At 37.9% G+C, this 17,331-nt stretch overlaps 2 protein-coding genes across 2 annotated transcripts in view; one reads left to right on the forward strand and one right to left on the reverse strand.

Annotated features, from left to right (window-relative positions):
• The first annotated feature begins 77 nt into the window (after positions 1 to 77).
• On the forward strand, positions 78 to 7,694 carry LOC139718188 (protein lin-52 homolog). Its single transcript, XM_071629668.1, has 6 exons — positions 78 to 132; positions 2,511 to 2,579; positions 3,247 to 3,281; positions 3,810 to 3,879; positions 4,619 to 4,702; positions 6,366 to 7,694. Exons 1-6 carry the CDS (start codon positions 108 to 110, stop codon positions 6,431 to 6,433), a joined length of 351 nt encoding a protein of 116 aa, XP_071485769.1. The 5' UTR covers positions 78 to 107; the 3' UTR covers positions 6,434 to 7,694.
• Positions 7,695 to 15,293: 7,599 nt separating this feature from the next.
• LOC139718190 (equilibrative nucleoside transporter 1-like) overlaps positions 15,294 to 17,331 on the reverse strand; it is a 26,937-nt gene continuing 24,899 nt past the window's right edge. The window contains exons 12-13 of the mRNA XM_071629669.1: positions 15,849 to 16,054; positions 15,294 to 15,405 (exon numbers count right to left, since the gene is read on the reverse strand). Coding sequence (XP_071485770.1) covers positions 15,294 to 15,405; positions 15,849 to 16,054 — 318 coding nt within the window. The remainder of the gene's footprint in view (positions 15,406 to 15,848; positions 16,055 to 17,331) is intronic.

Here is a 17,331-nt window from a genome sequence, read left to right on the forward strand (position 1 = left end):
TGGAAAACCGCCGTACTCACTAGCGCGGCATCGTAATCACTGGACCGTAAAGTTGTGTAGACAGTCGACAAGAGAGGGAGCCTTCCTACAAAATATCCTTCAGAAAGATGGCGATGGCGTCGCCCAGTGCGGGTAAATTTGAGTTTGAGTAGATCTTTCATGTTTCATTTCGCACCATATATGTATCGCAAGGAGCTAACGAATTTCCCTTGTTATAAGTTGTCATATTTTAAGTGATTGCTGGTATGTCAGAGATTAGACAGAGTTGAAGTTTCATTGTAAAACATCGTGTAAATTAACCCATTTAACTTGTTACCATTTCGGCATTTTACACGGGGAGTGGAATAAATGTAAACTTTACTAGTGTAGACCAATACTCGAGCACCGTGGCCGTGTGATGAGACTGAGAGAGGGCGCTGATTGTATACCGAAATGGAGATGACTTTCCTCAAAATTAAAAGCTTTCACCTCCGCTCCCTTTTCTGCCTGTTGAAAACGTTGTTATTCTCTGCTAGTGTGAAAATACTGTATCATGGTGGAAGCAGGGCCAGGGAGGTGTGACTACTGTGAGATCTGGATCCCTCACCTGCCTGATTACATGTAGACCTATCTATGTAGAACAGAAGGATGGTGACTTCTGCTAGCACTGCAGCATGTCATGATATTCAGCAAATTTATTACTATAGAATCTAGTATTTACTCTACTGTGGTAGGATCTATTTCATGGGTGCCATTCGCATTCCTTTCTTCTGGTTTGACTTTGAGTAAACTGTACGTTCACGTGTAACGTTTAATCTTGTAATGACACTGTGCTACAGGCATAATCGTGATATAGTCCCCACATGCTGCGTGTCCGTACGGTACAACCCTACCTAACCCTATACCCTAACCCTAGTCCGCGGGTGCACGCGCTCTGTGTTGGGGCCTATGGTGGGGACTATATCACGATAATGCCGTGCTACAATATATTATATGTTGTATAGACTTTTGTGTTTTTCCTACTTTATGATAATATGATATAAAGTGGGAAAAAACAATACTGTAAAAGTGGAAATTTTCACGGTGTTGAAATTTTCACGCAACCCGAAACTAGCGCGAAAATAAAAGCACGCAAATATTTTTGCTTGCCGTATGTTCCAGTTGTTGTTGTCTTGATTCGGCGAAATCAAAAACATGCGAAACTCTTCTTACTTCGCCGAGCGCGAAAAATTAGTTGCGCGAAAATATTCACTTTTACAGAGACTCCAACTCTCCCTTTCTCGACGGGAGATCTCCCGCCGAAAACCCATTTTTGCAAAATCTCCCGTTCTCCCGCTGGAGATTTGATTTCTCCCGCCCTGGCTCTGTGTCTCCCGTTGGAAAGGATTTCTTACTTATTGCTATCGTATGTTGAAAAAAAAAAGCCTTAGATAGCACCAGAGAACATATAGAACCCTAGGAACTTCGCGCTTCGCATACATCAACTTGGAGTCTCCCGTTTGCTGGGAGTTTCGGGTGGGAAATCTCCAGATCAGAAGGTGCTTGGGGTTGGAGTCTCTGCTTTTATAGTACTGGTAGTCTGGATCTGGATCTAGCTAGATCTAGTCAATACAATACTGTCAATAGTGTCTACACAATCATTCCTAATATCCTACACGTAAGCAAAATTTTAGAGTAAATTTACAGAGTGAACAAAAAGGAATCGGGGAATGGCACCCATCATACAGTCATTATGTAACAATTAGAAGCCAGGTTCTGGTTGTACTACACTGTGTACATGTAAGTTGTATACAAACTCAAATCTTGTTTCAGCAGACAGGTAACAGAGCATGAAACTTGATGGAAAACAGACAGACTACCACCAGTCACAACTATTATCATGTTATTGGCACTAGAGTCGAGACTCGCTAAGCTTAAGAGTACCAGCATGTCAATGATGAAGGGTATCCATATTGAACCACTGAAGCGCAACAAGGTTTTGGGTTGTTGTTGTTGTTGTTTTTTTTTTTTTTTTTGGGGGGGGGAGGTTTGTTTTGTTTTTATCAGGAGCATTGTCTACCTTTCAGTTTCAACAGAGACCTGACCACTGACATTCTAGCACATAGATCTACAGGGACATGACTAGAACATAAAAAGGATTAAAGAGGGGGTCAACTGAATATCTATGTACTCGGTTTTGAGGACACTTGTAATGTATTTCAACCCGTTTCTACCTAAATTTAGTACTAGTCTGTAAGTGTAATCTTCCCCATTGGTGTTGGTATAACCAGTAATGTGGAGCATTATAGGCCAGATCCTTTATGTGACACTTGCAGCATGTGAGGTGATGATGCATTGTGCCATTGCCACCTGCAATTAAAAGAAATAAATAAATAAAACCTTAAAAAAAATACTGATAGTTTTCATTTGCCCGACCCTAGTTTATGTAATGACATTGACATTACTGATACTTCTCCATTCTTCAGTTGGGCAAATACTCCAATTGATATAGGCCTAATGAATATGAAAATTTTAATTCCCTGTTACAACAGACTTTGAGGCTACGCTGCTGAGCTTTGAAAGGCTAGACCGAACTTCTCCAGAGCTTTGGCCAGAGCAGAGTAAGTGTGGAAACTGGTTGCTTGATCCACCAAGTGATTGTTTGGCTTCTAACTGTGATAAAACTTGAGTCTTAGTCATGTTTTGTGTTGTTTTCTCTGTTTTTAATATGTATGTCATTTCACTATCTTTTTATCAAATCAATTTCTATTATTGTCAGTGCCATTCTCTTGGCCTGTTTTATGTGATACACTGTAGCAGTTAAATTTATCCACATCCAGGTAGTCAAGATAGCTGTAAATACCAGTACAAGTAGTAATACAGATGTACTAGTATACAGTAGTAACTAGTATTCATCCTTGTGTGTGTACAAAATGTATGGGTAAGTGTATTTGGATTTTTTTTTTTGGGGGGGGGGGGCGGGTAGGGGTAATAGGGGAGGGTAAAGGAATAAGAGGTTGTGAAGAAGTAAACAGGGAATATATCACTCCTTTTCAATACATGCTATGCTTTCTGTGCAAAATTCTATAGGTACAATGTATAATCATTCAAGTCTAGGAGTGCTCAATATTATGACATAGAACTGCAACAGTACTGTAACACTAACATGTGCAAGAATTTTACATTGCCTTTTTTCTTTCTTTGTCTTTTTGACTGGTTATAACATTTTATATTTGGACACTTAGTAGTCAAATAAAAATTTGTCACTTTTTCCATCTTAATTTTCAGTTCCCGGTGTTTCAAACTTTGCAGACATCAAGAGTGTAAGTATAGCTTTTCTATTGTGTAATCATGTCTGCTTAATGGGGAATTATGTGATGCATGTGCAGTGATATATTCCTTTGAATTCTTGCTACTGTGAGACATTTTATTGTATGTCGCGATAAATGTGTAAGATGCTTCATTCAAAACTGAGCCCGAAATAAGGTTATTATGCAATTTTCCATTTTGCTTTGTTTTTTTTCACAAATCGCTGATATTTAGTCTCAACCATATACTCAGATTAGCAGATTTGACGATGTCATTACCTCACATATCTTGCATTGAACTGCACCCAATTATTTACTTACAATAATGTAATTTTTTTAATGTAACATGTGATCAAATTTGAGTCACCTCTTCAAGCTACGATAAATCAGTCCAATCCTGATCAAAACCCCCTAACAGTCTTGCAAATGGAGGATGCTGCTCGAAAACATATAAGTAGGTAAAGCAGTTAAAAGTGAGAAATGAATTTGCTGGTTAGTGAAGAATGTGGCATTCATCATGATTAACTTCTGTTCTTCTTTCAGCCCTTTAATAATGCCAATTCTCCACCATGGGAAGCCGATCTTGAACAGAATGATATTGACATGCTAAATGGTAAGCACTCTGAAGAGAGAATAATTGCATGATAAAGTCATACTCTTCAATACTGGCTGAATGTGTTAATAAATTTGTTTTTGCTATGTACAGCAGCTAACTGTGTCCAAGTTAACATTCCCAGATACAGTGATTTTGGCCTCTTCCATTGAGATAACGGTTGAGATTTGCATCATCGCCTAGATGAAGGAACTCTAAAGAGAGCCATTTCTTATATGTCATCAATGTAATTGAAAAAGAAAGTGCTTGTGGGAAATTATGGACATAGCTGTTTGTTAGCGTACTATATAGTGCACTCCTGTTATGACAAATACGGCTATGACAAAAAGTTTGTGACAACAGAGTAAAAATTTGGGTTCCAAAATAATAATGTATATCTTCATATGCTGGTACTTTATTGTTCGTCTGTAACAAAATTTGGATATAATGAAAGAAAACTGCCGGTCCCAAGGAATTTGTTGTAAAGGGGAGTTACCTGTATTCTGTGTGATACAATAAGTTTTTAACCTTACATTATGAGAGCACCAATCCCACGGTGACATACTACATACTTTTTATACGCTTCAGCAAGGCCTACCAGTACATACATGTATTTTTGTCATTCAAATGTACATCTGTAATGTTGTAGGGCAATGTGAAGAAGGTTGATTGTGTGTTGTACTATATTGTTAGTAATCCCTCTGACGCATCCGGTTTTGTGATTATTTCGTTCTCGTGTAATTTTATTATCTTGTACTAGAATTGGGAAGCCTCACAACAGCTAACCTGATGGAGAAAGTAAAAGGTCTACAAAATCTAGCATACCAGCTAGGATTGGATGAAGGTATGTTGCATTGCCAGGAGTTGATATTGTTTTTTGTTGCATTTTTGTATTGTAATAAATCCAAAGATTCACATAGACCGAAATCTTAATTTTTTTTTTACTGAGATCACAGACATTACAGAATCCATGTTTGGTTTTCGTTTCACTGAAGCACAGAATTTGAACTGGAACTACTAGTGGATAGAGATTCAGACTACAAGCCATTACTGGGCCTGACAAAATTTATCAAAATCACAATTATGGTATGAAGTTCTGCAGGATTGCTTGAGCAATGTCAGCGATACCACTTATGTTATTGACAGAGCCTATGTAGCAGAACTTTTACAGAATTCAAAGCATTCGACAATTTGTATCTGGCTCTGGTGTTTGTTAAATTGAATTAAATATTAAACAGGTACTTAGACAACTGAAAGTAATAAATATTTGATTCGGCACGCCGTACACCGGGGTACTGCGTTGTATAGCGCCATCTCATGCCCATTATTTATAATGCATATCCGAATTCAGATACGCCGATTCCGAATTCGGATACGGCAAAGTCGTCGCAATGAACTAGCACCATAGGTGTTTTTTGAAGTAATTTCTAGCACCACACCGTTTTGTAAACATCATCTACCGTAACTTTTATTTTCAGAAGAAAAAAAATAATCACCGAAAGCCCAGAAAATTCACCCCAAAATCAACTGTATTTCTTCAAAATTTGATCATGGGGACTGCCATCTTTATAATCTTCTACACTTGTGCGAATGGTCGATAATAAGAGATGAAATGCGAAAGAAAAAGGTTCAAATTAAATAATTGGAATTTATTTCTTACATTAATAAAATATTTACGTGGATTTCTAATGTTATCATTAAAAATATTTCATTTAAATGATTTTCTTATTTCATTTTGTATTCATTAATTTACGGGGTAGTAGACTGGCAACTTCGTTTGCAATTGATTATTACACGTACACTGCGCTACGTTATAAGCACGAATGCTAGCATTACGCCAGCGCAACGGCCATAGTCCTGGCGTCTGCGTGCAGTGATGGCCGTGCTAGCAGCGGATACAAGGACCTACTCAAATCTCGCAAAAAACACAAGAAACTCGATAGAAGAGGTACACTAGAGAATGCCAGTACTAACAATAATATGTACAATAATATCGAACAGTTAAGATTATAACAGAGCAGAAAATAATTATCAGTTGCATGCATTAATTGTTGCATAATCACAAATAAGAAAACATTTTTGTGCATAATAATACTAAAAAATATTTTGACACATTTTTTGGTAAGCCAGGGTACAGCGCTGAAAAAAAAAAAAAAATTAATTCCACAAAATGGCGAATTTTTATTTGGTACCCCAGGGTACCAAATATTGCATCATTTATCACTCTTTATGTATATCTTTTTATTTATTGAATGAACAATTCTGGCATTATTCAAGAAGATAATCAATTGAAAAGTCCGCCCAGTTTAGTGTACCTTTCTTTCATTAAGGGATGGATGTGGTTGTAAACATATATATTGACATTAACTGCATCTGTGAAAGGCCCTGTGGTCTGGCACCCAGTACTCATTTATGTTGTGAATTATTCACAAGCAAAGGCAGTCATTGTGTGATTCAAGTAACAACGTTCATAATGATACTTTCTTTTGTATGTGTCAACCTTGCAGCGAGAGAGATGACAAGAGGAAAATTCTTGGATGTTCTGTCAGGCAGCTCCAAGAACCGGAAGAAATGAGCATGCTCCCGAGATGCTAAATGACTGGTCAAGCAAGTTATGGTGGGAGATGCTGTGGAAGCATGTACCAGTGGTACAAAGTTTTCTCAGGCACTGATGACGTTTCTCCTGCAATACTCACTCACCATCATCTCTCAAGTGCTTGGATTACAAAACATTTGCAGACATTGCAAGCATACTTCTTTTGTGCCAAGGTGGCTGATAGCAGAGGAAAGATAATGTGACTTGAACAGCAGGCAGTGCTGATGAGACTTTAGGCTTAGCGTACATCCGACAGGAAACACCACGAGTATGTCTGGATCTTTTGCGAGGAGAGCCCACCCTCGAGATCAAAATCATGCACAGCTGGTCTTTGGACCGCCTTCATCGAAAGCTCTCAAAAAACCTCTGTGACAGCTTAGATATTTGTAGTACCAAGAATGGCATAGGGGGGTTGAAGGGGGTCATTTTCATGCCATGCATCCCCTTTGCCTCTGCGTTGTCACATGCAGGGAATATCTCATTGGAGGAAACTTTGTCGCAACGGCCTGACTCTTGTGACTTGAAAGACAAAAAATGAAATCACTCTCACTGCGAAGGCAACTTCACAGCTACTTCAGAGACATCTACAAATAAGGTGATGATTTATCCGTCTGGAAGTTGCAGAGATGTCACCGCAACGTCTCCAAGACGTCTTCTCAGTCACAGAGATGTCTCAGCAATGTCTCTGGTAGTTTGCCAGTAGGTCCCCGCAAAGTCGCGGAGAAGTCTCGGAGACCTCGCGAATTAAATTACTCTCTGTGACTTGGCCACTACTGGTAGGATACATCACTATGCGATGTCTCTGCGACACTCTTTCCAGTCTCTGCGGGAGACTTGAAAGAAATTGAACATGTCATATTCTCTTGTGACTCTCCTGGGACTCGGCTACATTCCAGGAGACGTTGCCGAGACATCTCTGCGACTATGGAAGCTCGAGTTGCCAACGTGTCCCCAACTAGTCTCCAGCTCAATGAGATACCCATTTCAGTCTTTTTCTCATTCTTCTACTTCTTCAGGCCACAGTATGCGTAGTTAGTACTGTTCGCTGACAATTAAAGGTCATTTAGGCCAAACCAAAAAGGGATAGTTTCATCACCCATTTTCTATGATGTTTGGTTTATCGAAAGTAACACACTTGAGGAATCACCTTCAGGAACAAGTAAGGCATGCTGTTATCAGGAAATGTACCGAGTTCATTACTAAAATCAGTCTGGTCTTGTAGCTGATATTCTAACCAAAGTGTGAGAGAAAACTTGCGTAAGTATATTATGATAATATTTTGCCATTAAAGCAGAAATGTATAGGATACTAACTTGGGATATGAATAATAATAATAATAATAATAATTAACCCATTGAGGATGAGTCCCGTGTATACTCGGGCAAGTGTCTATGGGAAATGTGTGTTGTAGCAAAATTAGCCCATCCTCAACAGGTTGAAATAAAATAAGGTAAAATTAAGTAAATGGACAAGGTCTGTGTTTATGTCTTACTCCAGTTTTGTGAAACTGTATTCCTTATTGATGATTTATTGAAGAATCGTTTGCTTGGTCTCGATAAGATTCAGCCATTTGCTTCAATAAAATTGCATTAGAGCTAGAGACTAGTTTTGTTCTGTGTGCTATTTTCAGTCTGGATGTTGAGAATGCATGTACATGTATCGGGAGTCCATGAAAGATTGCGGCTTATTTACAAAACATATCCTAAGACAAACATACATGAGCAAGACTCTCAGTGCTCGAAACATTCATGTTTTTTACCTTATTAAAGTCAGTTATACATGTACTTCAATGAAACAATCTCTTTGTGCACAAACAAAACAGGGGCAAAAAAACCCCAAGGTTTCGATAAAATAGTGACCTCTTCAATTGCCACAATGTAACTGTGCATCATCTTGTAAGGGATGTTCTGTCCAAAGTTGCCCGTTATAGTAACAAGGTCCTCAGGACCGGCAGTTTTCTTTCATTAAAACAAATTTTGTTATGCAGCGCACTCCCATTATAACGAACACGGTTATAATGAAATCCCGGTTACAACAAAGTAAAATTCAGGCCACATCATTATACACTCTGTTTTTTGTTGTTTATTTGTTCGTTTAGAACAAAAGTTCGATATAACGAACAAAAACTGCTGGTTCCGAGGATTTCGTTATGACGGGAGTCCGCTGTATATCCATCAAATAAAGTGTATGTATAAAGATATCTTGATGGTAATTTTGGGCCCTGAATTCTACTTTGTTGTATCCAAAATGTTATTGTACAAATGTACATGTAACCGTATGATATAACGGGAGTGCACTAATGCCCAAAATATTTAACCTTTAGCATTTTAGTGTAAAACTATCCCTCTAAAAAATTAACTGCTTATGGTAGCTGTCAACTACAGTATTTCTATGTTACTTTGCCTAGTCTCTATCATCCCCAGCAGTACCATGTTTGACAGTTTAATCTCAAACATGTACATCCATGTGATATTTCACGCTTCCTTTGGTGAACAGATGTTAACGTGGCAAGAAACTGCTCGGTCCTTCAGTGTCTAATGTAAAACATAAGTAAAAATCAAATCAAATTTAGTACACATTATACATGTACATAAAGGGAGATCAAGCATTTTTACTCGGACGGCATCTGGTAGAGCAAAACACACATTGCCTTTTCTTTTTACTTATATTCATCAAAAGTTTATTATTTATAATATTCAGTAAGTACAATGTATACATATTGAGGTGAATATACATTTACCGTCTAAATATGAAGTATACGTTGTATTTCATGTCAAAAATATTTATGTATATAAATGGTTCATATAAATAAGACGGCCCGAGTTCACAAAGGAAGTGAGCATCAAATCCACTGTTATCATTCAGTGCATGGACTATTAAACAAGTGCAAATTAAGCATTGCTTACACATTCTCGATGGTGCATTTATCATCAGGTGTCTGTGGGCAAACATGTCACACCTATTTATGCACTCAAAATTTACATAATTCATAGACTAGATTCAAACTAGAAATGTGTACCTTTATACATGTAAAAAGTCCTGCCTATAAAAAGGCAATTGTGAATGAAACGGCAAGTTGTTTCTTGTCACTGTTGTGTATTCATTTGCCTCTACAACATATCCTTTGGCCTGGGCTCTCATGTGTAATATATCAAAGATAGTTGGGCATCTGGATAGAGGTAAAACCTACAAGTGTGATGCCCTGGGAAGTCTTTCTGAAGAGGATTACTAAAAAAAAGTACATGTTTTAGATGATTAGGGAAAACAGAGAAGCACTTGGGGGGGGGGAGAGAATTAATTGCTCTTCAACAAGAGCTAACTACACTTGTGTATCAGATGTAAATGACAATGTGTCCCTGAAAGGACACCAGTTTAACATGTTCAAAAAGAGGGCAACTTTGCTTGAAAAACAATAAAATTGGTGATTGGTCTTCACATTATACTCAGGGACTCATTCCCCTACCATATATCATTTTTGCAACACATCCAAGGCCTAGTTTTATTTTTGAATGATTGATCACAGATGATTCTCAGGGTGGTCTTATCAAAGTGTAGAAATGGTACTGTTCATTGGAATCTTAAAATAAACTGAAACTTTTCCAGCACAGGGGTACATGGAGCTGCAAACTATTTGAAAAATTTAGTACTTAGTAGTAATTTCAGCATGTCACGTACTGTTTTGGCCTCATAAAATGTTGCATATTATTATTTTTCTTGGGGTTATTAATATACTATTCGCTTCAATGCAAAACAAACTATTGGTAATTTGTACACAGGCATGTTGGCAGCAATAGGTACAGGCAAGTTTTGTTTTCTTTCATTTTTGTTTTGTTTTTGTTTTTGTTTTTGTTTTTTTTTAGTGATTTAAAAGCATGAAAATGTCGAAGGGCAAACTTTCAGAAACATGGAATAGCGTATCAAGAAGTATACACAGATTTTGAGCACAATAACTCCACATTCAAACACAGTGCTACCATCAGCATTGATAGAAATTCTAATACACATGTAATGATAATAACAATAATGGAATTAGTAAGGCACCAAATCCATAATCATTAAATGCTGAAGGCGCAACTTGTGCAAAATATGAATTACATGCACAAAAGAAAGGACAAAGGGAAACAGTTCAGTACATATATTATGAATATAATGGTAATCAATTATTGTAGACTGGTTAAACAGAAGTACTTCTTGAAATTATACACGTACAACAAAACTGCTAACCCACTGAGGACAAGCTGATTATGCTATAACACACATTTCCCACAGACACCTACTTGAGTATACTCGGGACTAATCTTCAGTGGGTTACATGTAGTAATCAATTGAGGAGGTGAGTTCCATAAAGAAGACCCAGCATGAGCACAGGTTTGCTCCCCCACCCCACTTTGTATGCAACAACCAAGGGATAATGAGAAGCCCAGATAGATTTCTTTTTTTTTTTTTAAGTCGCTCTCAAAGGCATTATCGAGCAGTTTTAACAGAGAATGGTTTCATTGCAACATCAGTCCCAAGTATGAGTTCATTTTTAACCACAAAAATTGCACATGAATGTAGGTATCCCTGTTATTGACTTTAAACCATTTTCTATATTTCTTTCTACATCTACTCCACATGAGTACATGGGTGTGTACTGGCACATAACAGTAAGCCATTGCAATTCCGAGATTTTCATGAAATTTCATATCAAAATGGCAAATGCCATTAAAACAATCATACCATGTCAAAAGTTTCTTTCAAACCTTTAAAAAAAAAAAAAAAAAAGAATGTGCACATAAAGTAGCCATACAGAATGCTAAGCCAGGTACAATGCATTATCATTTCAAATCAACACACATGGATCACTACAATGAAAGACTTACATATATTTTATTTTTCTACTACTCCTGTAGATAATTAACACCACAGTTTTCTCTCTCTTAGAAATGAAATGGCAGTTACGAATGAAGTTCAGAACAGTAAAGACATTTTCCCCGTCCGTTATTTTTCTGGAGTATGCTTGAAGTTTTTCAAGCTTAAATCAAATGAATAATTAGATGCAATGGTGGCATTAACAGTTTAAGGCACATAACATGAAAGCATAGTCTGTTGGAATAAAATGAAGCAACCAAGAGGTTTGTGTAATTGTATCACACATCGCTACTTTAGAAAGAATTTTCCAAAAAAATATTAACTTTCAGAGTGACAATCCAACGCACTTACGTGCCTACTGAAAAATTGATTTTTTTTTTTTTAACTCTAGTTCTCAATTTGTACATGTACTTATTTCTGCTGCCTTCTAAGGAGTACAAAAGTGCATGTTTCATTTAACACCCCATATATACATACGGGGCACTCCAGTTACCACAAATAATGAACATGTTTATAACAAAGTAGAAATTGCAACTGATTGACAAATTGCCCTACATCGACATAAATAAGTAGAAATTCAGGTCCCAAATTATTAGTTAAGTCTATGGTGTATAATTTGTTCACAAAGAACATGGTTTTAGCAAAATTCTTGTTACATGGAAGTCATTTCCTAGTACTATAAAGAAAAACACAATATGCTCCATTATAACATAATGCCAATTGCTCACGAAATTACATGGTAAAACAAAAATTTACAGTGTCTCCTTGTGGGCGAAGATTTTACATTTCAGTGAAATTGCTCCCTGTGCCACATCGTTTCTGAGAAGAATTACGAGTTGTGTTATGTCAAGTGATACAAGTGTATAATGTATCACATACATGTATGTAGCATGTGCAAAGCATGCAGTTTATGATTTGAACCTCAAGAGATCAAACAGACAGGGAAAGACAAGTGAAATGCTTACAGTATGCATGCATCAGGTTAGTATATAGCACCTGTGCAGAAAAGAAGTGTGTCTAAAATGGTTTGATGATTGGTTCATATGAAGTGAAGTGGGGAGTGAGAAGGAAAGACATGAAATCCTAAACCGCACAGTCTGAGCAGTAAAATTCTTTCTAAAATTCTTACAACACAAAGACCATGCAAACTGTTTTTACTTTTACACTTTACAGAGTGCAAAATTGGTGCAAAGTTGAAATCGGGTGCATGAAAAGTCACTTGAAGTGTAGCCTTTTGTAAAGGCAGCTCGCAATGGACTCGCAAGCACACAGCGATCGGATCAGAGCTTGCCGCTCGCGCACCGTGTGTGCGACTCCACTGCTCTCTGTGTGCGTGTCCTCAAATTATAGCAAGCTGTCTTTGCAAAAGGCTACTTGAAGTGTTGATATATCAAATTACATAATCATGAGATTCAGATGGTAAGTGAACATGGAACTGTTTCAATATTTGTCTCACACTCCTCTCCATCACCTTCCGTACATACGTTTTCAAATTTTCACCCATTCTGCACTCTCTTAACGTGCGAGTACAAAGAACTTTATGCTCTCTCTCACATGACAGATTAATCAAAATTACCTGTAATGAGATGGTAACGCATCTAACATTGCCTTTACGCAAATGTTGAGCATACAATAAACAAGATGCAGCGCAATGCGAGTATGGTATCCATGTTTTCATTACATATTTTATTTTTTCGGTTATAACTCAATTTCCGTATGAAAAAAGAAAACTGCTGGTTCTAGGGACTTCATTATTATGAGAGTCACCTGTATATATATTCCTGTAAGTGACTCTAGTCTTGTGTTGTGCAGTGGAACCTCATTATAAAAGAGGTCAGATACAGCAAAAGCCTCCTATAACAAGGTACTGTAATTGTCATGGTTTTTAAGCACTCGTTACAAAGAGGTGCCCTTGTAGGCCCTAATAATGTTACTCATAAGGCAGAAAAAAAATACTGGAAGATATGTCTACATTCACACACCAAAATGAGTGAGAGTCCAAAGAACAATGGAGAGACACATTGTGTGTGGCAAGCAACTCCATGGGCAAAAATAATTCCTGAAACAGGAAGACTTTGGTTTTCCATTATCTAGCTAGATATGAAGAGTTATCAAAGTTTTCAGGAAGCCTTCGGCAGAATCAGGGAGATTTGGCAGCTTCTCACCCTATCACTCCAATTGCATGTCCTTCATTTGATTTATGTGTGCCATGGTGTAAACCCCATGTATGCCACATAATTCTGAGACAGCAATGTATGAGCGCTCTTTGAAAAATATTCTGTTTTAATAAGCCGTGTTACATTCTATAGGAATGTTTATGCTAGACATGCAGGAGAGCAAAGTTCGAGAGAAAATTCCAAGCTTTGCTGTGATGTAAGTTTCATGACAAAGCTGTGATTATTGTTCTTGTAAATGTTCTCTAGCTATGTTATTGTCCAGGTCGGGGAGGTACGACTTTTGCAGACACAACGGCGACAGAAAACTAGACTTCACTCAAAAAAACTCATCTGGAACACCACTATTCCATCAACATGCACTGCAAGCAAGCTATCTGTGTGAGTAATGGTATCATGAGTAAAGCTTTTGTTGTATTGTGGCATTTGGCTATAAATTGATCGGTTTGGACAGGGTTGTACGTTTGAGCAAAATATGCGAACTTGGCAAGCCACCTACTGACTTGGGTGTGCAAGTGTGGTACGCAAAGAGTTGAAATCTAATGACTCTCCTTGGTCTTGCCCACTGGCTTAGGATTTCACCTTCAACCCTCTCTGCAGAAAAGGAAATGATTTCTAAATCATTACTTTCCACACACCACATAACATTTTATTGAAACTTACACCAGATGGCACGTATGGCCAGAAAATTACATTCTGGGCACATTTTGGTGGCCTTTGACCCTGACCTTTACTCCTGTCATTTTGGGAAAATGACTGTTGATTTATTTCTGTCCTGTCCACCAATTAACATCAATACCCGAGAACAAGTAATGACAGGAAATAACAATTCTTTTTCATCTCAAAAGTGACCTTTGACGATTGACCTTTGACCTAACATAACTTTACTTTCATGGAAATGATCGCTTATTATTTTTACCATCCCTAGCAAATGTTACTAGATACTGTGTAAGTGGATATTTTTGCGCAGCTAATTTTTCGCGCTTGGCCCGGTAAGAAGAGTTTCGGGTGCTTTTAATTCCGCAGAATCAAGACTGTAAGTACTGGAACATATGGCATGCAAAAATATTTGCATGCTTTTATTTTCGCGCTAGTTTCTGGTTGCACGAAATGCGCGAAAATTTCCACTTTTACAGTACTATCACATGACACTCTGAGAGCAAGTCACGGCAGAAAATACCATTATTAGCTAAAGTTCACTGACTTGTAATCTTTGACCCCAAGGGATTTTGCCAAAATCTACACCTCATGTACCATACCTGGGCCAAGCACCATGAAAATTTATTGGGCAGCTTTTTCTTTTCTATCTGACAATAATGAGGATGTGGGACAAAAAGACAGACTAATGGACAATCCATACACAAATTGCCATGGCAACCCTGATGGGCAGAGGAAGAAAAAAAAACACAGATTTCCAAGCAAAGGTGAATATGAAAGCCTCTTTACAACAAAAGGAAGTGAACTCAGACAAATTCAATGCCACAATGATGTAAGTGCACTGCAGCAACCACAGACAACTAAATTGAACTATAAAACGAAATTCAATTTTCCTGCTGCAGCGATACTAATCGGTCTATGTGATCAGAGAGAAGCAGATATCAGTTTTGTGTTAGTTCTTTTTTTTTATGGGGTGGGGGGGGGGGGTTCCTATATCTAAGATAAGTTTTTATTCCTTCATGAATTCCTACATATTAATTCCTGAGATCTTCCTTTGATACTTTTTTATTTTTCATTAAAAATAAATGAAGGGGAAAAAAAGGCTTTAGTTGCCCCTACGTAGATGCATGGGACATGTCTTTCATCCATGGGTGCCTTCACAGTAGCCGGAGGACGCCAATGCTGAGGAAGGAGCCCGTGGCCAGGCCAAGCACCAGGAAGAATGCCATCATGTTCCCTGCTGTCTCCTGGTACTTTGACTCCACAAATCTGTGAAAGGATAGATCAATGCAATGAAATCTCTATCAGATTCTCTGTCTGGTCTGTCATCGTTGTCGTTGTTGTTGGGGGTTTTTTCAGCAAAGTTTACCCAAAGTTGAGCTTTAGCTGACATTAAAGCAATCCTGGCCATACGAGTTCAAATCTCACTTGTTAATAAAATGTTCTACTTGAACATGTTGCCAATTTAAGGATCACTTACAAATTTAGTGATTTATAAGCTTCTGCAAAATCCCGCTATTGAAATGAACAATAACATGCAAACCACTTATGACTCAAATGAAAGAGTTCGATCATTCCCTCTCTACCCTATGAAACTGTAACAAATTAATAGTAAAAATCATAATGAAACAGATAGAGCACAAAACTCTAAAAATGTGGTATCTGGGGTTTGATGGATTAAAGCACAGGTGATCAAGAGAGCTTCCACTTACTTTGGCCCATAAATCATGCAGAGTGACCCCAGGTAGCCATTGGAAAATGCAAAGAAGATCATGAAGACAATGGGGTAGGCATCGTGCGTGAAGACCACTTCCGAGTACCTCGTTGCAGGGCTGGCATTGCACAGAGCGAAGAGCGGAAAGAATGCCAGCCGCAGCAAGACCAGCAGACTGAGCACGCCCATGCGATTCTGACTCGGCTGATCAAAAGGAAAGGAGTAAGAATTGGGTCATACAAATATTTTTATTAGCTGATCACAGTTTGTTACTACTGTTCAGTGGCAAACAGATGGTTTATGCATGCAGCTACAACACATGTTTGTAGTTGCATGTAGCCATTCATCGTTAAATGAATGTTCACAAATATACTTTAATTTTATTGATCACTAATCATATACAGGGGGATATGGCAGCAAAAAGGAATGCTCACGATGCCCAATGAAGTCTTGTCAAAATGATTCTTACAAGGTTGTTCCACCAGGGTTGTTCCCTCAGGGGTTAAAAAACAATGATTATTAACGACAAACCACCAGATGCGAGGTTGTGGCAAAAATTCTTGTTGTGTAAATGTACTTTGCGTCAAGTTGTCACATGAGAATGAACAAGGAAAAGTAGAAATTACGCAGCGCATAATATATGTCTCCGCCGGAAGTAGCATTTTGTAACAAAATGTGCAATATAGGTAAAAAATCAAGGTCAAAGGTCAAAGAAGTCAAAGGTCAGAATTCTGTGTAGAAGTTTTGAAGCCCTCACCTAGTGCCATCACATAAAGCAAATGGAATCGAAATTGGGTTAGAAATGGCGAAGGAGTAGCATTTTGTAGCCAATGTACAATATAGGTTAAAAATCAAGGTCAAAGGTCAAAGAAGACAAAGGTCAAAATTCTGTGTAGAAGTTTTGAAGCCCTCACCTAGGGCCATCACATAAAGCAAATGGAATCGAAATCGGGTTAGAAATGGCGAAGGAGTAGCATTTTGTAGCAAAATGCACAATATAGGTAAAAAATCAAGGTCAAAGGTCAAAGAAGTCAAAGGTCAAAATTCTGTGCAGAAGTTTTGAAGCCCTCAACTAGTGCCATCATATAAAGCAAACGGAATCGAAATCGGGTTAGAAATGGCGAAGGAGTAGCATTTTGTAGCAAAATGTACAATATAGGTCAAAAATCAAGGTCAAAGGTCAAAGAAGTCAAAGGTCAAAATTCTGTGTAGAAGTTTTGAAGCCCTCACCTAGTGCCATCACATAAAGCAAACGGAATCGAAATCGGGTTAGAAATGGCGAAGGAGTAGCATTTTGTAGCAAAATGTACAATATAGGTCAAAGGTCAAGGTCAAAGGTCACAACTGAAATTCTGTGTAGAAGTTTTAAAGCTCCCATGTAGTGCTATCATATAAAGCAAAGAGAATCGAAATTGGCTCATAAATGACAGAGAAGTAGCAAATTGAACATTTTGATCACACACGGACGCACACACGGACGA

This window comes from Diadema antillarum, unplaced genomic scaffold (assembly GCF_040938485.1).
Source record: "Diadema antillarum isolate AM-2024a unplaced genomic scaffold, OU_Dant_1.0 scf00000091, whole genome shotgun sequence".
Lineage (NCBI taxonomy): Eukaryota > Metazoa > Echinodermata > Echinoidea > Diadematoida > Diadematidae > Diadema > Diadema antillarum.